The sequence below is a fragment of the Silurus aristotelis genome, assembly GCF_946808225.1.
Source record: "Silurus aristotelis genome assembly, chromosome: 6".
Classification (NCBI taxonomy): domain Eukaryota; kingdom Metazoa; phylum Chordata; class Actinopteri; order Siluriformes; family Siluridae; genus Silurus; species Silurus aristotelis.
In genome coordinates, this window is record NC_139579.1 from 2,368,305 (window position 1) to 2,395,804 (window position 27,500).

The 27,500-nt window shown below is 41.8% G+C and overlaps 3 protein-coding genes and 1 long non-coding RNA gene across 6 annotated transcripts in view; 2 read left to right on the plus strand and 2 right to left on the minus strand.

Annotated features, from left to right (window-relative positions):
- Positions 1-12,367, plus strand: part of evplb (envoplakin b) — an 18,782-nt gene extending 6,415 nt beyond the window's left edge. The window contains exons 4-22 of the mRNA XM_083543507.1: positions 203-326; positions 495-611; positions 1,748-1,774; positions 1,894-2,055; positions 2,255-2,362; positions 2,757-2,852; positions 2,956-3,066; positions 3,156-3,299; positions 3,863-4,017; positions 4,256-4,353; positions 4,444-4,616; positions 5,536-5,714; positions 5,944-6,082; positions 6,453-6,646; positions 7,182-7,332; positions 7,531-7,614; positions 7,704-7,808; positions 7,910-8,002; positions 8,560-12,367. Coding sequence (XP_083399633.1) covers positions 203-326; positions 495-611; positions 1,748-1,774; positions 1,894-2,055; positions 2,255-2,362; positions 2,757-2,852; positions 2,956-3,066; positions 3,156-3,299; positions 3,863-4,017; positions 4,256-4,353; positions 4,444-4,616; positions 5,536-5,714; positions 5,944-6,082; positions 6,453-6,646; positions 7,182-7,332; positions 7,531-7,614; positions 7,704-7,808; positions 7,910-8,002; positions 8,560-11,976 — 5,677 coding nt within the window. The 3' untranslated portion in view covers positions 11,977-12,367. The remainder of the gene's footprint in view (positions 1-202; positions 327-494; positions 612-1,747; positions 1,775-1,893; positions 2,056-2,254; positions 2,363-2,756; positions 2,853-2,955; positions 3,067-3,155; positions 3,300-3,862; positions 4,018-4,255; positions 4,354-4,443; positions 4,617-5,535; positions 5,715-5,943; positions 6,083-6,452; positions 6,647-7,181; positions 7,333-7,530; positions 7,615-7,703; positions 7,809-7,909; positions 8,003-8,559) is intronic.
- A 256-nt stretch (positions 12,368-12,623) lies between these two features.
- On the minus strand, positions 12,624-22,385 carry LOC310727245 (sphingosine kinase 1-like). The gene is made up of 5 exons (XM_083543498.1): positions 21,915-22,385; positions 17,585-17,734; positions 15,657-15,751; positions 15,424-15,539; positions 12,624-14,921 (listed from the first exon to the last, which is right to left on the minus strand). The coding sequence occupies exons 1-5, from the start codon at positions 22,327-22,329 to the stop codon at positions 14,114-14,116; spliced, it is 1,584 nt and encodes a 527-aa protein (XP_083399624.1). The 5' UTR covers positions 22,330-22,385; the 3' UTR covers positions 12,624-14,113.
- A 1,012-nt stretch (positions 22,386-23,397) lies between these two features.
- On the plus strand, positions 23,398-25,063 carry LOC310727233. Its single transcript, XR_014533977.1, has 4 exons — positions 23,398-23,532; positions 24,016-24,101; positions 24,295-24,354; positions 24,946-25,063. It is a non-coding gene; the product is annotated as an uncharacterized lncRNA (long non-coding RNA).
- A 145-nt stretch (positions 25,064-25,208) lies between these two features.
- Positions 25,209-27,500, minus strand: part of fbf1 (Fas binding factor 1) — an 11,144-nt gene continuing 8,852 nt past the window's right edge. For all 3 annotated transcript variants that reach the window (XM_083543484.1, XM_083543483.1, XM_083543482.1), the window contains exons 22-29: positions 27,194-27,312; positions 27,000-27,122; positions 26,685-26,837; positions 26,415-26,591; positions 25,882-26,019; positions 25,706-25,805; positions 25,363-25,484; positions 25,209-25,292 (exon numbers count right to left, since the gene is read on the minus strand). In XM_083543484.1, coding sequence (XP_083399610.1) covers positions 25,212-25,292; positions 25,363-25,484; positions 25,706-25,805; positions 25,882-26,019; positions 26,415-26,591; positions 26,685-26,837; positions 27,000-27,122; positions 27,194-27,312 — 1,013 coding nt within the window. In that variant the 3' untranslated portion in view covers positions 25,209-25,211. The remainder of the gene's footprint in view (positions 25,293-25,362; positions 25,485-25,705; positions 25,806-25,881; positions 26,020-26,414; positions 26,592-26,684; positions 26,838-26,999; positions 27,123-27,193; positions 27,313-27,500) is intronic.

Below are 27,500 nucleotides of genomic sequence, written 5' to 3' on the forward strand. Positions count from 1 at the left end.
TGCTGGTCTTATAGTCTTATAGGAGACTCAACTATTGGTGCTGAAAAACCAATAAATCAGCTGACCTCTAATATATATATATACACATATGTGTGTTATTTTCTGTATTTCTATTTATTTAATTGATTGTAATCAGGATGAAGTGCTGATTTATTACAAATGGGTGAATGATTAAAAGATTAATATATTTTCCTCTTTGTAGTGTGAGTCAGATGCATGATCGCTGGTCTAAAAACTGCAAAAGGTACCGTGATCTCTACAAGCAAGGTCAGGAGCTGGACCTCTCGCCCCAGTTCAACTGGACTCAGCTGATTTCCTCCAAACGGGTGAGAAACGCTTCGGGATTTTCTGCTGATGGACAATCCAATACCAAGGAATTATTTAGTGTATGTGGTGATTTGAATTGTCTGTGTGCGTGTGTGTGTGTGTGTGTGTGTGTGTGTGTGTGTGTGTGTGTGTGTGTGTGTGTGTGTGTGTGTGTGTGTGTGAGCCAGAAACAGATCCAGAGCGAGGAATACGGCCCGAACCTTTCTGACCTGGAGAAGCAGATAGCAAGCCACAACATCCTGCATAAGGAGCTCGAAGCGTTCCGATCTCAGCTGGACTCAGAGGTCGTGAGCTTTCATACATGTTCTGCTATGATGGACAAAAGTTTGTGGACACCTGACCATAAGATTTATATGTCCTTTTTTGAACATTTGATTCTAGATTTAGTTCCTATTTGCTTTTCCACTCCTTTGGGAAGATGTTCAACCAGATCTCTGTGAGATTTCATTCAGCCACAGGGGTGTTAGTAAAGTCAGGTGCTGGTGTACAGTTGGTGAGGTGAGGGGGCCTGGGGTACAGTCAGTGTGTAAGATTTATCCTAAAGCTCTTATTGGGTTGGAGCTTTATAGCAGAATATATTCCACACACTTCCAACCCATGAAAAGCAGATTTTAATGGAGCTGTAACAGTAACAGTTTGAGGAAGAACCACAAATGGGTGGAAAAGTCAGGTGTCCCCAATACTTTTGACCATATAGTGTATATATACAACCATGAAGCCATTTGCCTTTAAATTCTTGTGTTTCATCTGTGTGTGTGTGTGTGTGTGTGTGTGAATGTGTGTGTGTGTGTGTGTGTGTGTATGTGTGTGCACCTCATGCCTGTTTGCAATTTCTAGAAAAAAATAAAATAAAGTCGCCTTCGGCAACAGCAAACTCCACGTCCTCTTCAATAGATGAAGGTTAAACGTATGTCAAGGGCGCAAGAGTTCACGATTTGCAGCTTAGCCCCTGGTGGTACTTTCCTCCCTGTATGTTATTAGTAATATCATTTGCATTTAAGGTATTTGGCAGAAGCCCTTATCCAGAGCGACTTACATTTATTTCATTCATACAACTGAGCAGCTGTGTTTCCCAGGCAGATTGGTGTGGCCCGGATTTGACCTCAAGACCTTCGGACCCAAATCTAATCTCTCACCCGATAAGCTACCACCTCATATCAGAGTATTGTGACACCCTCTTTGCCTATGACTGGAAGGGATTTTTAAATACTGAGACTCAGTATTTCATCAATTCAATTTACTTCTATAATATTAGTTACCTTTCTCAGTCCACACTCAGAATTACCATCGAACAACAATTAAAAAAACTAAGCAAAAAATTTGGTGTTAGCATACCAGCACGCTAGGTGCTCTTTTAAGATGAATTGTTACGATCGTTACCATCTAGAGCTCTAACGATGTGTCTTTACTGTTCCTGCAGGATCTGAATCAGTACACGCGTCTCATGGTGAGTTCACGTACAAATATGTAGAAGTAGAATTCGAAAAATTGTAAAACTATTGTATCAACATACTGATATCCTGTGGGAGTTTATATCCTTGTTGTCTCTTGGTCACGCCTCTGCAGGAGGATTCACTGAAGCGTAAGAACAACCTGTCCTCTCTGTATGATTACATCCTGCGCTGTAATAAAGAGGTCAGCTATTTTACCGAGCAGCAGGACCGCATTCGCAAAAACGACTGGAGCGACCTGATCAGGGACTCGGCCGGACTGCGATCCGACTCCGAGGTGAGGACACTGAGGAACTGAAGGGAAAATTTGGACAGAAAAAATTCTCATTGCGCTTTATTTGAGAGCAGAAATCAGAGCCACCGGTTTAGCATTGTGTAACACTCGCTCACATTGTGCAGTGCTGAACTGGAGGCTAAACAAGCACCCGTTCAGTTTTGTGAACAAATTAAGCTAATAAACTTGGCTTCTTCAACAGAGGTTAAAGAGCAACGGCATTCTGACCCACGAGACTGAAGTTACCAAGCTGAAAAAGGAAGCAGAAAGTCTGGTGGACGCGAACCATCCCGGCTCCAATGTTATTAAGGTACGGTAATAACAGTCCTTCTGTAAATCCAGGGCATACCCACAACACAATGCTTCACAAAACGATCTTGCTACTTAGCAGGGACCAAGAAACTGGCCATGGATGAGAGGAAGTTAAATGTACTTAAAAAGCAGTTCATAAGGAAAAACACAATGCTTATAAACCTTCAAGTTATTATAACACTCCCACCACCATGCTTCACAGTGAGCACACTGTTCAGAATTGAACTAAGTAACTAAGTTACCCTTGGCTTCTTGACCTCATCTAGTCATTCTTGTTCCATAGTCTTTCCATTTGGTGTTCCACGTCTTTATTTTAAGTAAGCAATGTTTCAGAGTCATAATCTGTTCATATATTTTTCATTGGTCACTGATTGAGAGTTTGTGTGCTCCAGAAACATAATACTGAAGTACAGAAGGAGTGGAAGAGATTCCTCAACCTCTACGCCTGCCAGGAGACCCATCTGGACAACGTGGAAGTTTACAAAAAGGTAGAATTTAGGTTGAAGCAGCCAGATCTCTCCAAGATTTCTCCCGTCTATTGTACGGTATCAGTGTGCTGACGTATGCGCTGTTGCTTCCGAACCCTCGCAGTTCCAGCTGGACGCTGAGACGGTCTCCGAGTCTTTGAAGAGGATCAACAGCACCATGGAGCCGTCACTGCTGTCCAACATGAGCAACTCGCAGATCCTGATCCAGCTCGAGGTACGTGAGGGGACGGGGGTTTTATTTTTTGTTTTTAGTTCATATGTCATATACGATTTATAAATGAGAAATACATTTTGTGTGTTTAGGGGGAGGAGAGAGCGGTTCAGAGGAACGAGCGCAGGCTGGTGGAGCTGAGAGATATGTGCACCAGGGTTCCCCCTCTGCCACTGCGCAGGGCTCAGAACGGAAAACATCCTGTGGTGGCCCTGTGTGACTGGAAGACTGATAAGGTACACACACATTAGAGATGTGCATCTCTGTAACTGAAGCTGATGCGATACGTATCTCGACACAATGCGTTTCAATGCAATACGATGCAATAGAAAAAACACAATCTATTACAGAGTTCACTTTTATTTCTTTGGTGCAGACAGGCAGCAAATCATCAATTGAATTAAGTGCCTTCTAACTTTTAACGCATGACCCCTTTCACAAACACGCCTTTAATAAAACCAGACGTTCTTTTCCTGTTGTGTCTGCAGGAAGTTACAGCTCTACCTCTGCCATGTTAATCTGTATTCTAGGTGACACTTGGGACCCGCCTTGGTCTCAGTGGTGCTGAGAGATCAGGAAGTTGCTTTTGTAAAATGTAAAAAACCTTGAAAAACTTTTACAAAAACTTTGCAGACAGAAAACCACAAATAACTGATGCAATAATATAGTAAATGTTATTTAGCAACCTACAGTTACAGTATAATGTGTATTTAATGCTGTTTTACAGATTTAAAAGCCAACAGAGGATAAACATATTCGACCCAATAATGTTTATTTTTGTTGTGGTTTCTCTGCACAGGCATCAGTCACTCGAGGGGAGAAATACACTCTGATGTCCTGCCCGAGGGACGAATGGTGGGAGGTGAAGAACAACTTCGGAGAGACAAACCTGATGCCTGGCGTTTGCTTCATCATTCCTCCTCCTGACACCGAGGCCATCGAACGTGTCGACAGGTGACAGATTTAGGGGCGGCTTTGTTATTCCTGTCGATGTTTCTCAAGGGTTTTCTATATATATATATATATATATATATATATATATATATATATATATATATATATATATATATATATATATATATATATATATATATATATGTGTGTGTTTGTATGTCACCCACTGAAACCCTCCTTAAGCATATAATCTTGTAAATCTATCTAAAACTGTGTCTCTTGTATGTTTTTTCTGCAGCCTGGAGCGGGATTTTGCCGGGCTGAAGAGAAGAAGAACATCCCTCCAGGCCTCTGTAAAGACCCCCAGTGTAGAGGTCGTTAAGGTTGTTCGAAGCGGTACGTCCTACATTTCAGCTATGAAATACCCAGAATAAATAAACCTCAGCTGAAACCTGGGTGTGAGTGTTGTCTGTTTCTGCACTGCAGTGAGCGTGTCCAGTACTCTTGAGGATTCCCGGCCCGGTGCTGCGTCCAACCGTCTGGACCGTCTCATCGCCGATCTCCTTCAGTTAGAGAAAGAGGTGCTGGGAAGACTGAGAGCTCCTCTGTCTCGAGCCGATCACTCAGGGGACCTCGTAGCCCGAATCCGCGATCATGAGGTAAGACGGTATGGAGAAGAAAATTGTTTCACCATCAACCACGTGTTATTTCGTCCCGAAGTCGACTCACCGTCCCATTTTATTGATGAATCTTAAAACTTTTATTCTTCCATCTGATCCATAATGAAACCATGCAGAAGCACTTTATTACGTACACCCATATGATGCTGAATGCAAATGCTGCTTTTACATAAATTCTATTTATTCCTTTCTATTTAGATTCGATTGAATTTTATTAAACGGATTTAAAAGCTGAGTTACAAAAAAATGCTAATCCAATTTCTGTTCAATAAAATGTATTTTCCGTAGCGCTTTTAACAATGGACATTGTCTCAAAACTACGATGGCATTTCAGTGCCACGTTAAACTAATTTAAAAAAATCTAATCTAAGATTACCAGAATAAAGTCGAAATATTTTGAGAATAAAGTAGGAATTACGAGAATTAAGAACTGCTGCGACTTTTTTCTCATACTGCTGAGATTTTATTCTCGTAATTTCGATTTATTCTCGTACTGCTGCGATTTTGTTCACGTACTGCTACAATTAAATTTTTATACTGCTGCGATTTTATTCTCGTACTGCTACAATTCTATTCTCGTATTGTTGCGATTTTATTCTCATACTGCTGCAATTTTATTCTCATACTGCTACATCCTCAGCCGCACATCCAAGAGTGTGATTTTAAATCATTAAAACATTAAACATTAAAACACTGAAGAGTGAGAAATATCACGAGTGTGATTGGGAGTAATATCCTTTCTACAGTCAACCAGGAGCTCCTGGGCAAGTCATAAATGAGCTCAACATCTGAGATTATTAGCGATTCAACAACTCCAACACCAACTGCAAATGTTGACTGTTATTCTGAGTCGTTCCACATTACTGCTCCTGAGGTGTCGCCTTGCCGTCTGTTCTAGAGGGCAGTCACGACTCTGAGGCAGCTGGAGGCCGAGAAGGCATTGATTCAAAAAGAACTTGAGCCTCTCCTCTCCAGTAAATCTCTGGGCTCCAACGTAGTGTCGTATCATCCCAAAATCAGCACTGCAACTAACAAGATCGAGGACCTCAACGCCCTCACTGAGCTCTACGGCAAAAAGTAGGTTCACCAACGAGTTCTGTGCTCAATTAATCCCACATAATATTGATGGTAGATTGCAGTTGCTCACAGTAAAGTGAAAGTAAAGATTAAAGTAACATAAAATTTGAAATAAAATATACATATTAAGTTATATATTAAGTATAATATATATCTATAGTTGATGCTTTTAACTGTCTATAAAGTTTATAATATGAGATGTATTTTCTTTTTTTTTTTTGTCTCCAAGGGCCAATGCTGTAAAATCTTTGGAGAACCAAATTAAGTATGTAGGCATGGGTCTGTTCGAGCTCGAGGAACAACTGGCCCGAGACACGGTCATCTTTGACAAGCCTGGTGCCATTCAGGACCATGTTTTAATGCTGGGGGTACGGTGGAGAAGATAATAATTCTTCTTCATATTATATTCTCACTTGCTTAAGCAAAACTAAACTGAGAACAGTTGTTCTTTAGACACTATATAGACACCTGAGGTCCTCAAACTGTATAGGCATGAAATTTTCCCTTTACTTGAACTATTCTACCCAAACCTGTTCCAGCACGATGATGCCCCTGTGCACAAATCCAGCTAATGCTCAGGTGTCCATAAACCTATGTCCATATAGTGTAGCTCTTGGAGGACAGAAAAATAATCCTGACTCATGTATCTGAAATCTGATTAAAAAGTGCTGCCAAAACTCCCAAATTTTAGGGTTTTCTCCAAGGATTTGCATAAACTAATCGTTCTTTATCACACAGGAAATTAAAAGTGACGTTGCAGCCAAGCAGGAGGACATCCAGAAATTGAACAATGACCTTGAGCTTACTGAGCAGCTGTGTGGACATCTGCAGAAGAGTTTCCATGAGTACTGCCCTGACATTTACCGACAGGAAACCGAAGTCAGGAACCTCAGGAACCGGTATGCCAACATCAGCCACCAGCTACGGCAGAGGTAAGAGTCTGGTGCACCGTAGTTTATTATTTATTCTGCTGGAAAAGAACATCAAACTGCCAATTTCTCGCAATATTTTAGAGAGTTTTGGCCATTTATTCCTTGTAAAATCCAACTTAACTACATACATACATACTACATACGACTCTTAGAAGCTGCTGTTGGTCCGTTTGTTCATTTTTTTTTTCTGTTGAAAAAAATACAGTGTCATCTATAGACATTTTTCTTAGAACATTGTAGTCACTCTTCCATGGCTCGGTACTGGGACACATCCTGATTTTTGGGGGCCTCTGCTTCAGTCGATATTTTGTTATCACTCCTATAGACCTGTACATTTCTTTATTCAGTGTCTTTTTATTATAATATTCTTGTCTTTTTGCATTTTTTAAACACTACAATGTCAGTGTATGTCGTCGCTGTGTTTTGTATGAGGTGTAAATGCTCAATATCACAGTTAAGCCACTTGACTTGCATTAATTGCATTTAATGTTGATGCTAAACTGTCATCTATTCACTTAATGGGGTGTGATTCCAGGTTGGTGCTGATGCTGGAGGTGAAAAATAACTACCAAAGTTTCAACAGCACTCTCCGTTCCCTCAACCTCTTCCTGAGCGACCTGCCGAGCAACAAGATACTTCCGGAAGACACCGTGACTCAAATCGCTGCCAAGCAGAACTCGCAGAAGGTCCGTTTACTCTCCTGAGCGCTGCTCAAGAATGACTGGTCCATTGTAAACTGTTCAATGAACAATTGCTATTTGAAAGTTGGCGGTGAATTTTTTTTTCTGAAATGCAATCAGTTATAATTTTTTAAGGTAAGATTATGGCGGAAAGATCGTTTTATGAAATAGTCATTTTGAGGAATTTGTATTTTATCATTTCAGTGGGTTGTGGAAGAACTGAAGAGAAAATCGGACGACATTAGCCGAGTTACGTCCCTCTCTCATGAGCTGCAGACCACCCTTAAAGTACGTATTTCCTTTGCACAATTATCTTAGACTAGCATGCTAGTCTTAACTGGAGCTATCAGTAAAATTGACTCTGCTTGTGTTCTAAGGAATACGAGGCCATTACCTACAGGTACCGTAACACAGTAGTCAACGATGAGACGGATATGAAGAAATGGCACTCTCTCACTTTTTCTGAAGCTATCCAGAACAAGGTATATGTTGGCAAACATGAAATGTTCTCCTCATCAAATTTGGTTCATATCCTGATGAACATCGGCTTCAACATCTGCTTTATTTATTTATTTATTTTTAGGAAAGAAGCATTGTCAAACGATACTACGAATTATTGGCAGAGAACATCCAACTTTTTGACCAAATGGGACTGGCCCAGAACATGATCAATAAGGTGAGGTGGAACACCTCATGAGGGAAGGTGGATATCCTTATCCAGAGTGACATAGAGTAATGTCATTAATAGCAGTTGAGGGTTAAGGGCCTTGCTCAAGGGCCTGAAAGTGGCAGCTTGGTGGTAGTTATATTTTAAATCAGGCCCTTCCAATCAAAAGCTTAATGTCTTAACCACTGAGCTACTACTTTCCAGTTGGAGATGGACAAATAGATTAGCAAGGCCACCAAACTATTTCCACATATCAGTTGCCAGAAAGGGTAAAAAGCGATCAATAATTAAATGTGATAATTTATTGAAATTGCATTAAATATAGTACAACAAATCTAAATAACTGGTAGACATTTTATGTATAAATACAGTTATCTCCCGCTTTACCGTAGTTCTACCGAGTTTACCGAGTTTTATGTTGAATTAATGAAATTTATTCATAAAAATATAATTATTATTTATAAAATGAAGTAAAATGTTAATACAGTACTGTACTGTAATCATAAAATTGAATTTTTTGGGGTGGTGTCCGTTTATTGTGTTTTTATCATTTATTCATTTTGCAGAACGAAGTCATTGTGAGCCGAGTCGTGATGTACGAGCAGAGAGAAATGGAAGAGGTTGAGGGCCTGAAGAAAGAGCTGGCAGACGAGATCTCCCGCCGCATTCACGCCGATAACGAGCTGGATTCTTTCCGGATGAGGCTGCTGTCACTCAAAAGCCGGCGTGGAGTCGAGCGGGTGGAAGAAAAAGAGACCGTGCACTACTACCGCAATCCCAAGCTGGAGGCCGACCTAGTAGTGATGAAGAAATCGATCAACGACGAGATCTCTAAGCACTCTGTAACTCAGACAGAAATGGAAATAATCCAAAAGAAAATTAAAACAGTGGAGCATGACCGTTCCAACATCAAACCAAAGCTGTTAACCAAGGTGATGACCGAGTACTCGAGGGACCCTCAACTGGAAAAAGAGATTGTGCACATCAGAGAAGAGATGCGGCGGATTAGAGAGGAAATCCGAATACAGGAAACGGAAATAGTCCAGAGGAGCACGGAAATCACTTACTTGGAGAGAAAGGCACCGGTAATTAAAGAAAGAGTGGTAAAGAAGGAAGTGATCAAAGTGGAGAAAGATCCTGAAATGCTCAAAGCTGTTATCAGGTTCAGAGAGGAAATCTCTGATCTAGACTTCAGGTCCAAAAGCTTAAGTGAGGAAATCTTCCACTTGAGGAGCCAGATCAACAAACTGGAAATGCTGATTCCCACCATCCAACCTAAGATAGTCATAAAGGAGACAAAGAAAGTAGAACAAGACGCTAACCTCATTAAAGAATTGAAGATTCTCCACACGAGCCTAGAGGAGATTGTCACTGAAATAAGCATCTTGCAGAAAGAGATTAGCACGCTACATGTTCAGTATAGCCACGTAGAGACAGTAAAACAAAGAATTGAGTTCAAGGAGATCATTAATGAAAGCTATAGAATCGACCCTGATACTGAGGCTGAAATCAGGCGCTTGAGGAAAGAGATTCAGGAATGGGTGGCAAAGCGCACTGAAATCGAGAACAAGTTTACTGTGGTGATGGTGGATCTTAAGACTATGCGTTCCCAGAAACCCAGGGTGGAAGTCAAAGAATCTGTAAAGGAAATTATAAAAGAAGAGAAGAGTCCCGAAATTATTCATGAGATCACCAGAATGAAAGAACTTCTGACCCGGCTACGAGCCAATTACCAATCGATTATGGAGAAGCAAACCATTCTATACAAACAAAGAGATGAGTTGAAGATGGAGAAATCCAAGATCGAGGTACAAGTTGTTACAAAGGAATACATCAAATATGAAAATGATCCTTTGCTTGAGAAAGAAGCTGAACATTTGAGAAAAGAGTTAAATGAAGAACTTCGGATCTGCCGCATTGTAGAGGAGAACCTCTACGATCTACGCCAGAAGTACGTCATGTTGGAGAAACAGAAAGTAGAAGAGAAGATCACATACCAGGAAGTCGTACGTCTTCAGAAGGACCCGAGCCAAATAATCGAGCATGAACGGTTGAAGAAGAAGCTCGACGAAGAAATGCGGATGCGTTTGGAATTGGAGGCTGAAGTAAAAAAATGGGGAGCCATTGTTCTGGAAAAGGAAAATAGCGTGACTCAGACAGACGTTCGGCAAAAGAAGGTTCTTGTCGAGACCGAACTTAGGCAAATCAGGTCCCGAATTTTTGAATTTGAAAACGCTCCGCCCCCTGAGGAAAAGGTCATCATTGAGGAGGTCATCAAAGTAGAACGAGATGCCAAAATGGACCAGCAAATCAACAACCTCCGTATTGAGACTGAACAAGAGAATGCCAGGGTCCTTGCCATGGAAAGAGACATCCGAAACCTCAAGATCAAGGTTGAAAGCCTTACGAAAGAGAAGTCTGTGGAGAAGACGGTCTACAAGGAGGTAATCCGGTTCGAGAAAGACCCAAGTGTTGAGATTGAGAATGATCGTCTGAGAGCACAATTATCTCAGATCCGGAGTGCCAGACGGAATCTAGAAGAGGAAATCCAACGCATCAAAATTAAGGTGACCCGTATTCAAACCTCGGTAACCAATTTTTCCAAAGAGGAGACTACACTGATTTCCACACGAGATACCCTGCTGAAAGAGAAGGAAGAGCTTCTTCGGGAGTTCAAGAGGTTGGAATATGAAAGGCAAGAGATCTCTGTAACGTTCCAGCAACATACCAAAGTACAAAGTGAGAGGACTCAGTTATACAAGCAAAGGATGTTAAAGTTGGAATCTGACATTAAGACCCTGGAAAAGGAGATCCTTTCTGAGAAAGAAAAACTAAATCAAAGGAAGATCACCATCATTGAACTGCGAGAGGCAGTGAAAAAAGAAGATAATTCCGAGGTGCACACAAGAGAAACCACAAAATCTACCAAAATCACCATTCTGGATTCAGAGACTGGGAAGGATATGTCACCTTATGATGCGTATATGCAAGGTTTTATTGACCGGAGCCAGTATATCCACCTGCAGACACTTGAATGCAGTTGGGAGGAGATGATTAGTAGTGGGCCTAATGGTGAGACCATTATTCTACAGGATCGCAAAAGTGGGAAAAAGTACTCCATCAAAGAGGCAATGATGGAAGGGCGATTGACTCAGTATGATCTTCAGCAGTACAAGGATGGCAAAATGCCCATCTCTGAGTTTGCTCTGAAGGTTGCAGGAGAAAAGCAGATCAGGTCAGTCACCTCGACCTCTTCGGTAAACACCTACAGCACTTCACTAACTCGTAAAAGCTCGCTATCCACGAGCACTAGCAACTTGAGCATCATCGGCAACATCGAAGAGAACTTCCCCATCTCTGGCATTTACGACAACACGACGAAAAGCCGCATGTCTGTGAGAAGCGCCACGACCCGTAAACTGATTGACCCAGACACGGCTTTGAAGCTTCTGGAAGCACAAGCAGCCACAGGAGGGATTGTGGACATCAGTAAAAAGGAGCGCCACTCGGTACACAAAGCAGCAGAACGGGGACTCATCGAGCCAAACCTATTGCCCAAGCTCATCAGTGCCCAAAAGGCATTCACAGGCGTCGAAGACCCCTTGACCAAAGAGCGCCTGTCAGCAGGGGAGGCTGCACTAAAAGGCTGGATCCCGAGCGAGAACGCTAGGCGATATCTGGAAGCCCAGCTTCTCACGGGTGGCCTGGTCGACCCCAAGAGGGCCGGTCGAGTCAGCTTACAGAATGCCATTAATGCAAATCTAGTTGACCAAAAAATGGCGCGAGAGATCGAAGATGATGACAAAATGCTGAAGGACTTAATCAACCCAATTACGAAGACCAAAATGACGTACAAGGAACTTATGGCACTGTGTGACAAGGATCCATCGACCGGACTCCTCCTGCTTCCAGTGGCATCTAACGATATAACTGATTCCTACTCGTTCTCCAGCTACCAGGTATCTTCTTCCAGAATTCATTAGGTGCAGGTAATGCTTACCTTCAGAAAATATATGAACAAATCATAGAAAACGTTGGTGGTGTAGGTTTTTGGGTTTGATGCTCTGAAAATGAAGGATCTTTTGGCTACTTCATTTCCTTTATGATGTTTTATGGTGTCATGATACATATTTTGGGGGGGAAATGGTTAATACCTGATATATGTGTGTGTGTGTGTGTGTGTGTGTGTGCGTGTGTGTGTGTGTGTGTGTGTGTGTGTGTGTGTGTGTGTGTGTGTGTGTGTGTGTGTTCAATGTGTGTGTGTAAGATGAGTTTTTTCCTCCATTTATCTCATATTTGGTGTCGTTCTTCTCCATTATTTCTTGTTTGACTTCATAATATGGCAGCTTTCAATAAACTTTGATGTATTAAGCCTTCATTTGGTTGTGTCTCTTCCCATTGTGTAGTTTGTGTGTATTTCTGTGAGGTTTTTTAATAATTTTGTTTTCACAAAAACATTGCTTTAGAGGAAATGTATAAAATATTTTATTAAATATAACTATTTAGTGTGTAAATGTTTCATGGAAATACACCAAAGGGTCCAAAAAGATTTTTATATACTTTATTATGGTATATATCTAAATAATATCTAAATATTATATAGATATAAAAAGTACATTTCATGGCCTAAAAGCACATCCTGAAATTGTAGATGGCATGAAATGAATATGTTTGTTCTTTGAGATATGAGAGTCTACATTTAAACCATTCAGCTCAATCTCATAACATTTTTTATAGTTGTTGTACTATATTAATATTGCTATTATATTGCTGTTATATTATTATTATCTGTACAGTGTAAATTATACCATATTTTGGATTAAAGCACATCGAAACTGTGCTTATAGAAATCGAATATATGAAAAATATGGTCTAAAACCTAATACACACTATTGTAAATGAGAGAACATGTTTTTTCCCTTATTGGTCTATGCTACATTACAGTACAGTACATTTCTTCTTATTGCTTTACATATTTTAACAAATAACACTACAATAACTGTTGATAAAGTTAAACATAACTCTAGAAGCCTCTGCCAAGGAAAGAGAAGGTCTGATAGCCTCTATCTTGTGCTGGTTTGTAAACAACTGCTGCATAAAGCAGGAGAATAAACTGCAGGGAAGAGTCTGAGCTATTGATATAGGAGTATTAAACAACTTGTGCTCATAACCAGGTAATCAAAACTGTGCTGCAATTGAACGGGGGTTGTTTCAGCGCTCTAGAGCCGGTTACATTCAGTTACATTTACATGTTCTAAAACTGCTGTTTCAGGCCAGCAGATAACAGCTAGAGGTTTAGTTCTACTGACTTCAGGCCAGCAATTAATAACTGAAATTCTAGATTTACAGATTTCTGTCCAGAAATTAATAGCTAGAATTCCAAAACCATTGGCTCCAGGCCAGCTGTTAACAGCTGTAGTTCTTGTTTGCTGCAAAGGATTCTACAACCAACAACATAATGTCTGTAATTGTCAGCAGCAGTTCTAGAACTGCTGGTGAAGTTTGTGCAAAAGAATACAAAGTTTAGCTTTAACACAACTTGATGCAACTGGTCCAGATGTTCGGCATAAACTAGTTAGATAAATCTGTCAAGTACTATGGCTTGATCTAAATTGAGGAACATGAGAAAGAAGAAACTTGTCAATACCACCAGATGCAGTGCCTTTTTCAGCTCCCCATTCAACCCCTCAATGAAGTTTTGTTTGCATTTCCGTGTTTTTTCCCCTGGCACTTAGCTGAGAGTTAAATATCGATAAAACCCCATCGTGAGTTGCATTAATCGAGCGGGTTCAAGCAGCTAGTGTGTGTTTTAAAGTATTGTGAAGATCACACTGCACTCCTGTAGATCCATACACACACACACATCCACTAGTGCAAGCTCAGCAGCTAGACCATCCTGGCATTCAAAACTAAATTAATAAAAGATAAATATTGTTTAAAAAAGGAGGTTCTTACTTCCGTAAGTAAAATTGTACCTTTGGTCTAAACAGGATTATTATTATTGGACAAAATCAGTCAATCGTCAGGTAATAAAGTCCAGGTCTAAACTACAGAAGATCTACCTGAGGTCAATTCTATTAAATGTTAAATGTTGGTCTCTTTAGGTTTTTAGGATGGGGATCATCCACATATAATCCTGCCACATCCCTTGTGTACTTGAGCCTGAATCGGCCCGTACTCCACCTGCTCCCCGTCTACAGTGATAACTCCAGGTTTTGTGATTGGCTCAAGCCTCAGTGCTTGGACACGCCGGTACATCAGATGTGGGCACTCGCATGTCAGGTGCGTCCCTTTCTCCATGGCCAGGAAGAGTCGAAGCAAGGCTGGCCGTGATATTCCCGCTGTCATGTAGAGCAGGTGGAGGTACCCGTCGTCAGGCCGGGCATCCGGTGCCACCATCAGCTCCTCGGCAAGATGAGAGTGGCAGGTCGCGAGAACCAGAACAAAGTCTTGCTCTTTTTCTACGGTCCAATCGCTTGGCACCGAATCTCCAACAGGATTCAAAAAGTTGTCAGGAAGTCGGTCATTTTTGGACTCGTTTTCGAGTAAGAAATCGTCAGTCTTAGCGTTACGGGTTGCGCATTCATTGCTGCTCTGCCGCTGACAAAAACAGGAACGAGGAGAAGAGGAGATCGATGCCAAATCGGAGTCGTCTCTAGTGGGCAGGAACGCCAGCCTGCCCTGGTAGGTGCGCAAAGACGCCAGGCGGAGAAGAGTGCCCACGAGGAAGCGCATCGCACCCACGTGGCGGAACTTTTCGCTCTCGATGTCCACGTCGGCCACAAAGCCCCAGGCCAGCGACAGGAAGGAAAAGAGACGGCGTCCCGAGGACAAACGTACAGAGACGATATCCAGGGGACAGACCGGACCTTTATAGAGCAGGAAACAACAGCTTAGAAGCAAGTCTTCGCCCAGAGCCGGGCCAGCTCTGAAACACACATAGAAAAAATGTAATACGATAAACACAAAGATTAGAACAGAGGGGCCTTTTGTGATTGTGATCTGCAGTCCAAATAAATTTAATGTGAATTGAAAACATACTCACAAACATTTTATAAAGAAAAAATAAACAATAATACTTACAAGGAATCAGTATTACACACACACACACACACACACACACACACACACACACACACACACACACACACACACACACACACACACACACACACAGACCCAATCATGAACCATAACTTCTTCTCTCTGTACTGTCTGATATAAGTGATGCAAAATCTTTGACTGTGGCTGCTTCAGGTAATGAATCGAAGCTCTGCTGGGTAATTTCCTGTGTCCTATGCATATAAATGACCCTATTAGTGCTTTCAAGTCACATAAGCACTTTTCCACACCCCAAGTCAAATCAGTCTCCTGACACTGTGGAGAGCCTGGGACATACAGGGTACATATCAATACATATCAGTACTCACTGTGTGTAATGGTGCACTGATGCTGCCAGTGCGTTGCCAGATCCTCCAGGAAGAATCCCGAGCGGAGTGCGGATTGCCTCGTCCCAGTCCTCCCTCTCCATCAAACCATTGATCACCTGCAGAACATGCACACTGCATGATTATTTTTTAAGAAACGCACAACACACACACACACACACACACACACACACACACACACACACACACACACACACACACACACACACACACACCTCAAACAGTAATCCGTCCCCTGACAGGATAACGATGGCACTCCACTTTGACAGATCAGCGTTCCTGACCAGCTCGTGTGCATGGTTCTGATGCTCTAAAAAGAGAAGCCCATATTTACTTACATTTTATTTATTTTTTTTTAAAGTGTGTGTCTGGGAATGTGTGTGTGTGTGTGTGTGTGTGTGTGTGTGTGTGTGTGTGTGTGTGTGTGTGTGTGTGTGTGTGTGTGTGTGTTGTTAGAATGTGGGGTATTGAACGCAGTGGTGCGTAATTATTCAAAGGTTTCTGTTTTAGTGGGGTAACCTACTGATCCTCAAACATCAGACAGACACATGGATTTGAAAGGCAGATGAGAAGATTTGGTTTTGAAGTGAAAAAGAAGAGAAAAGAAAGAGATGGTCAACAGAGGGAAAGAAAGAAATATTACAGGAAGGAAACGCTGAGGCGGCATTCTCTCAGCTCGTCAGTGTGTACATCATGTTCGGATCGAACCAACTTCCCTTGATATTAAACCTGATCCTGGTCCTGTGGGATGAAGCCACTGCACACATCAGCTAAAACACACAGAATGAAAGCTACACGACGGTCTAACGAGCGGTGTATAATTACAGCAATGGCAACCGAATTTCGAGTCGTTTGAGAATTTTTTATTCTGACTTCTGGTTTTGATACCCCGCATATGTATAGCCGGTTTTAGCTACACGTAGGCGCAAGAATAAAGTAAATTAGTGCTACCCGCAATATAGTACATTTCCCCAGACATATCACTTGTGTTTTATACACTATGACTGGTGCTAAATAAAGTATCAGAAAACAAATGTATGTGCCCCCTTGTGCTTTGTGGTCAACCCTCATCTCTAACTGCTCCATAAATATTGCAGACCAGAAGCCTCTAGGCATCGTTCTGATCTCCATTCACTCCTGTTTGTGTCTGTGCACTGACATATTACATTTGTCTAAAAATGGCTTTTTATATATTTATATATATATATGTCCTAGTGGAGACAGTCATTGCTTCCTGACAGATGCTTATTTGGGTTTGTTTTTTCACCCTAGCACTCTCTGTAGCTCCTTAAATAAATAAATAAATAAAGTTGCCTATTGTGGTGCATTAAAACATCGAGCACCACGGCACATATCCTTATGTCTCTGATTTGCAATAACTCTCCAGACCACAATGCAATGTGATGCATTCATAATGAGCAATAAACAAAAGGCCCTATACTATTTAGTGCAGCAGAACAGCGGTATGTGTTTTTGTTTGCTTTATTTAAGTGGGTCGCATGGCGTTATGTCAAATTATGTCAAAAGCTCATGACTCGACTCATAAACACTGCTTTTAATAAACTTATGCCACAATGATAAGTGATATACACATGGAGAAACAAGCAAGAGGCCAAGGCTTACGTGGAGAATGATGCTACCCCCACCATGCTTCACAGTGTTCTCAGAGTCAATGTCAGTTCATTGAGTTCAAGTCCGAACACCAACAAGCTGCCACTGCTGGGCTCCTGAGTGAGGCTCCTTAATCCTCAACTGCTCAGGTGTATAAATGCGATCACTATAAGTGCCTCTTGATAAGAGCATCTACCAAATGCCATGAACTTAAATGTTACTTTGGAATGAATCCTAAAATAAGGCGGACTGATACATTTGTGAAGGGTGAAATATGAAGCCACAAACCATGAAGGTTATTATAGAGAAGAAGAAGAAGATCCAGAAGAAGAAGATTAGCATTGTTTATTCAGTGGTATTTGTTTAGGTTGTTAAGTGCTGATCTTCTTCGAAAACTAAATTTGCACCGAACACTACAATAAAATATACAATGTTTATATACAATCCTTTTGTACAAACACAAGATGCACAATATGGAGGGAAAAATGCAGAGACCAAATGTAGAGAGTGTATGTATGTATGTTATACAGACCTGTGGTGATGAGTGTGTGAGAGATGTTTGCCTCACTGAGCATGCTCAGTACAGGGCCGGTGTAGAGAGACATGGCCTGGCCTCGTCCACTCTGAGGATTCACCAACACCATCACACTCCGGCTTACGCACACTCGACCGAATTTAACACCTTAGGGAGTTGAACACACACACACACACACACACACACACACACACACACACACACACACACACACGGACTCAGCTTTTGCATTTCATCAGTACTGAATAAAAGAGGCTATAGTCTTTCCTGTACTGGAATAAAAGTACTAATACTAATACTAATGAGTCTGGTTCCCCTCAAGGTTTCTTTCTCATAACATCTAAGGGAGTTTTTCCTTGTCACTGTCTCCACGGCTGCTCATCAGGGGTAAATACACATCATTCACCTTAACTGTATAATTCTGTAAAGCTGCTTTGAGACAATGTCTGTTGTGAAAAGTGCAATAGAAATAAATTTGACTTGACTTGACTTGACTTGACTTGGCTAATCCCCTGCTTCTGAACTAAGACTCCAATAAAACTAAAACTCCCCCTTTTATTATATGATTTCTCTTTGATTAAAGCAGCACAAAGGTTCTCACTTTGGAACAGACTTGAGTATAAAAAGTAACAGTAGTGATGTATGAGAACTCTGTGTGAATAATGAATGCAGGTCTATACTCCATTCTCCTGCACATCAGACATAGTAACACACACACACACACACACACACACACACACACACACACACACACATGCCTACAGCAATTTAAACTATATAGAGGTTTGGTGTATCACTGATTAAGCTCCAATCTCCTGCAGATGGAGCCTGATGGAGGTTCCTGTGACCTTCCAATGAGCAGTGAAGCCTAGATTTTTTTGCTGTGTTAGATGTGCAGATGAATGACCAGACCTGAGCCAACAACTCATTTAGTTAATAGGTCCAGGAAGACTCTTTAGTTTCCCTCTGTTTAGTTCTCATTCTACAAAGCAATCCAGAACAATATTGGTTTTACTGAACACATACATTATCTTCACCTGTCTTCTATTATCAGTTTTTCTTTTTTCATTCAGCATTTGTTTTTCACTGATAACGTAACATTTTGTTCCTTTAACCCGAAAGACTCACACTCCTGAGCACACAGCTATCAATTATACATCTGAAAGCAGGAAACCTGATCTGACGTTCGTGTCCATTAACAGAAAAAGAACGGTGAGCGTCGAGGCAGAGCTTTTAGAGACGCCGCTGTAGCGCTCAAATCAGATTTGGATTTCATGTAGTCAGGTTTTTTAAAAAGCTTAATCTGTTTATAAAATATTAACCTGCTCCTGAAATTGCTTCTTCAGCTAATAAACAGTATGTTAACGTTGACCAAAGAAAAAAAGCTAGCATATACAGTATGCTAGCTATAATCCAAAACTGATACCTCAGCTAGCACAAAGAGTATATTAGCTTTGCTAAAACTGCTGCTTCATCAGAAAATGGCACGTTAGCTTCCTTCTAAAACTTTGCTACTTCAGCTAACATAAACATGACGTTATGAGTTGAAAGCTCCTGTTTCATCAAGCATAAACAGTATATTAGCTTTGTCCCAAAAACTTCAGCTAGCATAAATAGTATGTTAATTTACACCCAAAACATTATTAACTAGCAGAAAAACTTGTTAGCTATGAAGACATGAATTCAGCTAGCATAAGCAGTAATGTTTAGTTTACGCTCAAAAGAATGGATTTATTATGACTGTCACTGCAAAAACCACCACATCTTCGTCCTGAGCATGTGCGTGGGTCACGTGTGTTAGAATACAGTTTATTTTTACTCGTTATCATCGCTCTAAATACAAAAATCCGTGAAGGTTCTTTGATAGAAGAGCTGGAGCGTGAGAAACCATTCAACCTCAGTACAGTCCTGTGAAAAATATTTAGTTCTTTATTTATTGCTCGGATTCTCCTACATTAATGTGTTTATATGTTTTTGTGCATGACTAGACAGTGTTGATGGTCCTCCATGTGTGTGTGTGTGTGTGTGTGTGTGTGTGTGTGTGTGTGTGTGTGTGTGTGTGAGTGAGTGTGTGAGTGTGTGTTCTTCTTCCTTGTGAGTTTTTGAATTTATAATGAAAAATACTGGACCGAATGACGTCAAATCAAACCAACGCTAACAAGATGCAGTGGTAACATTTTTCGAGCGAATGGTGGACGGGGAACACAAAAGCCAAACATCAGGCCAGATGCTTGATATGCAGATCCCACTGCTGCATACAGATAAAGCGGAGAGGAATCTATAATCCGACGTCAAAGCCGCCTGTCTTGAGGCCATCTGCTTTATCTCTGAAGAGCCACTCAGACATAGAGCTTGGATGGAATTTGTAGTCTTCATCTGAAAAATGTCTTAAAGGCTGAACGGAGACAGAACCTGGACGGACGTAACGTTCTCATGTGAACGTAGCTTTTATGGTAAAGAGGTTTTATCTACACTACATACATAACAGGAAATCAGGAAATGCCACTCGCTTCCATCCACTTCACCAAGCGGGTGCCATTTTATTATATTACAGAGATTAAAGTAGATCATAAAGATATAATAGAGTGTCTACAGTCATAAGAGCTAATGAGCGCCGGCGCGAATATCAGATCGGCATCATTATTTCGTGTTTAAGAAACTCTTCATGCTGCTACGCGCACATTTCTTCTCGCTCGGTCTTACTTCAGCTCATTGGACTGAAGACAGCCGTCTGCAGTCATTTCTAGCTCAGGTTCAGGCTTCAGCGTAGCAACAGAAGGATATAAAAAGAGGCTGATAGTGATATTTTCGAGGTGTGGAACATTTTTGCATTGACACCCTCGTTTGAGCGCCACCTCAATCTGGGAGCAGACGTAAAAAAAATCCATCATGAACAGCGTTGCAATATTTATAGTAAATAGGTCGTCATTTGGAGCAACAACAAAAGAAATCTTCATTCTTCACGATGTTTTCACTTTGCGTAGAGATCTTACAGAACCCACAATACCATTCTACTGACGTCTGCAGTGAGCTTTAGCCCTAGTTTCATCTCTATCTAAACATGTGGTGCAGTGCTGCTGTAGTCCTTCAGTCTGGCTTTCATTTCACCTTCATTAACTTGTATAGCTGCATTGCATTCTGGGAATTCTTTAAATCCATTGCGTCCACTGTTCCGGTCGTATTTCCCATTTATACCATGTGGAACATCTGAATAGTTCTTGCTCTTGTTATTTTTCAGATCTATCATTTGTTCTTTTTACATTTAAAGAACTTGAGATAAAACGTTTTCCTTTAAGAGACAGAAGAAAATGGTTCCTGAGGTTTCTAAAGCTGGTCCAAAAGAGTTGATGTGAGCAGATGATGAATCTGATGAAGCGGCGTTCGCGCATATAGTGGACTGGACCAATGAGAGCCAGGACTCCTGGTGCCATGAATAGATGTGGACATGTCCAGCATCCTGCCAAAATTGAGAATTAACGTGGTACAGGGACTTTGAAAGGAAGTGAAGACATTCTGATATAAAGGAGTGATCTGTCTCCTGATTGAAGAAAGCTAGTCGCCCTTCCTCCAGTGGCTACTGGTATTGGTGACTTCGTAGTGACGACTTGCAACAATAAAACCGCTGTGAACGTATTGTAGAGTCACAGTCCATGACTTGATAAGCTGATTCAGAAAGAATCTTATCAATATGATAAAAATAAGAAACAATATTCTAGTGGAAAATCCAATGCATAAGATTTGGAAGGTGCTACAGCGGCTCCTGGACATTCAGCTCCATCTCAGATCCAGTTACCTTCCCAATACTGATGTTCCACTCGCTCTGCTTCTCTGATCAACAATAAATTGGTGTTGAGTATTTCCTGTGGGTTTATTAAGTCATTTGGTCAGTTTTTATACAGTTACCAGAACCTCTTTTTAGACAGACAGACAGACAGACAGACAGACAGACAGACAGACAGATAGATAGATAGATAGATAGATAGATAGATAGATAGATAGATAGATAGATAGATAGATAGATAATGTACCACACTGTCATTAAACCCATTTCCACCAGTTCCAGTTTTAGTCCCAAAACTATTTTTACTCCAGATTCTCAATGCCCCTGGTTAAGTCTAGACAACAAGAACAAGAACAACAACAACAACAACAACAACAACAACAACAACAATAACAATAATAATAATAATAATAATAATAATAATAATAATAAATTAGGAACTTTCCCTTAAGGAGACATCATGAGCTCGGAGGTTTGTGAACTCTTTATCTAATGCCTGAGTTAGATTTTTGAGTGAAAACTTTAGTATCTGTAACTTTCTCTTACTGTCTCTGATCTCTGTTGTGCGCAGTGCTGATGCGCGGTGTGTGACCGCGCGCGCCCACCTCTCCGCCTGCTCCAGGTTGGCCCGGGCGTCTCTCCCGGTGAGGACCCGAAATCGCTGCTCTTCTTTCCGGCGGCCGGCGGGAGCTCCGGTCCAGCTGCGGCGCACAGGGTAGAAATACGCGCACAGATACGCCGCCGCGTCCTCCGTGTCCTCCGCGTCCTCGCTCCGCCACGCGCGGCAGCCCACGCAGTCCCCGAGGCCGAGCTCGAGCACCGGCTCTTGTCCGTGCTGCCACACGGGCGAGCCACCGAGCTTTCTGACCGAGAGGCGGAGGTCCGTCAGGGTCACGCAGAGTCGCATTCTCCCGGTCGCCGCGTCGGTGAACTCCGCGCTCAGGTCCCCATCACCGTCCATCCCGACCTTGGACAAGAGTCCCGAGATCCACCGGAGACACGGAGCAGGGGAGCGGAGTCCGGAGACTGCTGCGGGACTGCTGGAGTTTAACAGCTGGATTCAGTCCCGCTGAAAAGATCTCTCTCTAGTGACGACACTGAAACACACACACACACACACACACACACACACACACACACACACACACACACACACACACACACACACACACAGACAAACAGACAGACAGACAGACAGACAGATAGATAGATAGATAGATAGATAGATAGATAGATAGATAGATAGATAGATAGATAGATAGATAGATAGATAAACGGACGGACAGACAGACAGACAGACAGACAGATAGATAGATAGATAGATAGATAGATAGATAGATAGATAGATAGATAGATAGATAGATAGATAGATAGATAGATAAACGGACGGACAGACAGACAGACAGACAGACAGATAGATAGATAGATAGATAGATAGATAGATAGATAGATAGATAGATAGATAGATAGATAGATAGATAGATAGATAGATAAACGGACGGACAGACAGACAGACAGACAGACAGACAGATAGATAGATAGATAGATAGATAGATAGATAGATAGATAGATAGATAGATAGATAGATAGATAGATAGATAGATAGATAGATAGATAAACGGACGGACAGACAGACAGACAGACAGACAGACAGACAGACAGACAGACAGACAGATAGATAGATAGATAGATAGATAGATAGATAGATAGATAGATAGATAGATAGATAGATAGATAGATAGATAGATAGATAGATAGATTTTGTGCACATGGGCATTATCATGCTAGAACAGGTTTGGGTCTCCTAGTTCATACGAAGGGAAAATTGCATGCTACAGCATCCAAAGACGTCCTGTACAATTGTGTTTGTTGTAACAGTTTAAAGATGAACCACAAAAAAAACCCTCAGGTGTCCAAATACTTTTGGCGATATCTATATTTATGTAGCAGCATTTTCGGCTGTGCATCCTATTGGTCCGAGGTCACGTGGGTTCGACGTCATTGACGGTATAAATACAGACACCCTACTCTTTAGTGTCCTCTTTTCCGCCTCAGTAATGGATGATATAGTTGAGGTGTCTAATTGTTTATTAAAGTCGTATAATAAAATGTTTAACATTGGAATTTTAACTTTGCATGCTTTAAGACCACCTTGATACCAAAAGTAAGTAAATTAAATTTTTTATTTTTTTCGAATTGCTTTTGTAAGCGCGCTAATCTGATTTCTTTGCTAGCGAGTGGTTTTTTTTCCCAATACAGAGTGGATTTATGCCTTATTTTCTTTTATCAGACGAAAATAAATAGCATATTCTACACTTCGGTTAATATGAAGGAAATCCTATTAAAAATCCAATCTCGGCTAGTTAGCGTTTGCTAGCATGAGGCAACCACGTGGGTGCGCGCGGAGGGCATTTCCCTCACGTTTATTAAGTCGGGTTTTTTATTTTTATTTTTTAAAGGTTTTCTTACAGTTAGTGTTTCAGCATGTACACCATCCAAAAGTTTTGATTTGGGGTTCACGTGTAAACGATGCGAAACGTGATTTGAAAAGCTGCGCGCGTGCACGTGAAGCGTCGCGGGCACGTGCACGGGTGTGCATTGCGCAATGCAGAAATTTCATAATGCACGTTTTCCTTAATTTCCCCAGAAATCCGAGTCCTGCACTACTCAGAGGTTTGGAGGAGAATGATGTTGATTGAATGAATCTTGAAGAAGCACCAGCTTGAATATCAGGTACGTTTGTTGATTGCACGTGTATAAATCGGTGCTACACGTGTTCCTGAGATGAAAACTTTACATAGGAAGTGCCGTCTGATGCGACAACTGACGATGCTTTAAACCACAATGTTCTGAGGATTAAGCAGAAGGTCTTGATCACCCCCATACACTGGTTTTCGTGCTCAGTGTCTCAACGCTCTTTTCGCAGGGAACCTGTCTGGATTGGATGTGAATGGGTCTGAGCGAGATATGATGAATCCCAAACGAGGTATTCTATCTTGTAATCAGACTCAAGTGATTGTGCATGTAGTGTTCATGGTTTTTCTTGCAGCAACACTCCATGCCCCACTTAATGAAATGCACCCTGTAGAACATCTCACCAACTCATAGAAATGCTTGTAGTAAAGTAAAATTTCTAACGCATTGCAGCCTCACCACACTGATTTTATACAAGCGACTCAAGTAAGGATTAGAATGTTTAGTGTTATGTGAGAAAGTCCAGTGTGGTTTTATTCCTTCTATTATGATGGAGCTATTGGCAAAAATCCATACATAGTTTTTCTGGGTTGTTGTACATCACAAGAGTGGCCTCTAGCGGTGAATCACTGAACTGTGCAGTTTTATAGTCCCTTTTTTTTTTTTTTTCTTCAATCTGTGGGGTAAATAGATGGCTTTCTGGTGGATTGATGTTATGTGGAGTGTTGGGTGTGGAGAGCACCCTGAGGAGCCTGTGATGATAAAAGTTATCCCTGTCTTAAATGATCATGTGGAGACTTTGGTAAACTGAGGCTTGTCCTCGTGCTCACAGCAGCGTGTAAGAGTTTAGAGCAGACTACTAAATATTTTATTTATTTTTTAGGTGGAGGCGTATGAAGATTTGAATGTGATGGAAAAAGGACCTGGGAGAAAGATCAGTCATGTGACCACCATATTGCTTATTTTATGTATAAAAACTATACAAATAAAACAAACAAAAACCCTGTATTGTTTCTCCCTTATTTGATGAATCCAGGATTAAAATTATCAGAGGTCATGTGACTTCAAATGAACTGGTGTAACTCCAGAGTGGGCTTTTTAAAAATTTATTAAAATGTATAGAAAGTGGAAAAATAGCACTTTCTGGAGTCACGTATGTAAAGTCGAGTTGCGCTGTGTTCCTTTCAGGGTGTCCAGGAAGATCTGCTCATCCTGCAGGAAGTCCCGGTCCTAATGTAGAGAAGTTTTAGTTTCAGTGCCACAAACGTGTAAGAAGACAATACACAAGATGCTCTTCTACCTTTTCAGCTGTGTGTCTGAGCACGGCGAGTGTGGCCTGCAGTTTTGGAGAAACCGATCTGGAAATGTTAATTTGTGGTCCAGGGCGAAGAATAGCTGTGCTGTTAAATGCAGGAGAGAACCCTGCAGGGGGGACCCACATGAACAGTCTGAGTTTGGTTCCTCTCAATGTTCCTCATGCCCTGCTTAGTAAACTTTTTATGGGCGGTGGAATTAAAAAATCTCTTGGATCAGAGATTGTGTGCGCACAGCTAATAATCTTCAAACAAAGCTAAACCTTAAAGTGTGACATTTACAAAAAATCTAAATGATGTGTAGAAACGTGCAGGTAAGGAAGTGTGTACCTGTTAGAAAAGGTTCCCCAGGGGAAGGTAAGTGGTCAGGGGGAAGACTGGGTCTTATTCTGTCCATCTCTCTGTGATAATCTGTCACTTTCCTCCTCTCCTGAGAGACAGGATGAAGAAATGATTACACACAGTTTGTTGCCTAAAGTGACATCCGTATGAACACGCACACGGACCTGCTGTAGGTTGTGCTCCTGCGTCCTCAGGTGCTCCAGCTCGGTGCGGATGTTGTGCAGACGAGCCTGATGTCCCGCCTCCACTCGCCGAGCGTCCTGCAGCGCCCGCTCACCTTCTTCAAAGCGCTCACATGCCAGCTACACACACACACAGTGCACGTGTAAATGCAATCCTTTTATGTGGGGAACAGAGTAACAATCGGAGTTCCCTCAGGAACGTATTAAGAGGCGGACCGCAAATTTGTTTAGTCTCCGCCTCGCACTTTGAACGTTTCTAGAAGAAACTAGAGTTAGCGCAGTGTCACTGTGTCTGCTCGCTCTGTACCGAAAAGACCACGTGCAGTGTGGCATAAAACTCGGATTTAGTTTCACGCACACGTGAACGTTTTATTCACCTCTTCAGGAAAATCCTGATAAATTCTGCATATCGGCGGAGTGAATGAAAAAGGATTGAAGACATTCAAAGTACGCTGAAATAAGTAGATCTGTTTAGATAATTCTACATATTAAATGTGACACACACATGCGGTCACCTTGCTGAGACTCTCGACCTCCTGCGCTCGGTGTTTCAGATGCAGAGCCGCTGCGTTCATTCGCTCTTTCTCCACCTCTAGCTCTGCTCGAAGTTTCTCCAGGTTCTCTCTCTCCCTCTGGAGGGCTTCCTCTTTCTGCTTCAGCTCTCCTGCTCTGAGCTTCAGGTCAGCCTGCTCCTACACACAAAATCATCAATAAAGCCAAATATACTCTTTACTTCTACTGTTTATACTGTTAGACATCAGATAGTGGAAGTAAGAAGTGTGTACCTGTGCCATGCTGATAATGTGTCCCTCTCGGTCCAGCTCTCTCTCCCTGCGCTGTTTGTCCTGAGCGTGAAAGTGTGTCCACTCTGCCGCGAGTTTCCTCCGCTCCTCTGTGCAGCGCTGCATCACCTGCTGCTGCTCGTCTAACAAAGCGCTCTGAAACACACACACACACACACACACACACACACACACACACACACACACACAATTACCTTTTACTCTGCTTCTGATATTGTCCTTCTCTTTAATTTTCTTCCACTATATATATATATATATATATATAAATGAATGTGGGTGTGTGTGTGAGAGAGACACCTTGGCCCTCTCCAGCTCCTCCCTCTCTATGGTGATTTGTTGAGTCATGGTGCGTCTCTCCTCCTCCAGGCCCCGTAATGCTGACTCGGCTTTCGCCTGCTCTGCGGTGACCCGCCAACGCTCCTACACACACACAACCATTATTATCATCATAAGGTAATGATGAAGCCCCGCCCCTTTCTCCAGGGACAGACCTGCTGCAGCTGTCTCTGCTGCTCGGCCAGCTGTGTGTCCATCTTGGCTATGACTTCTTTGAGTCGGGTTCTCTCCTCGACCATGTCCCTCTGCTGCTGGTTCAGACGCTCCTGCAGAACTGAGACACACACACACACACACACACACACACACACACACACACACACACACACACACACACACACACACACACACACACACACACACACACACACACACACACACACACACACACACACACACACACACACACACACACACACACACACACAGAACTCAGGAGCAAAAAATCACCTCCCGACTTCA

Bases quoted from the DNA above. Each gene is read 5' to 3' on its own strand.
- LOC310727245 (XM_083543498.1), bottom strand. From the start codon at position 22,329: ATGGACGGTGATGGGGACCTGAGCGCGGAGTTCACCGACGCGGCGACC. The intron at 15,752-17,584 runs GTCTGTATAACA...TTCTCTTTTTAG, and splicing joins TCACACACTCATCACCACAG to AGCATCAGAACCATGCACAC. The intron at 14,922-15,423 runs GTGAGTACTGAT...TGTGTGTTTCAG, and splicing joins TCAGTGCACCATTACACACA to AGCTGGCCCGGCTCTGGGCG.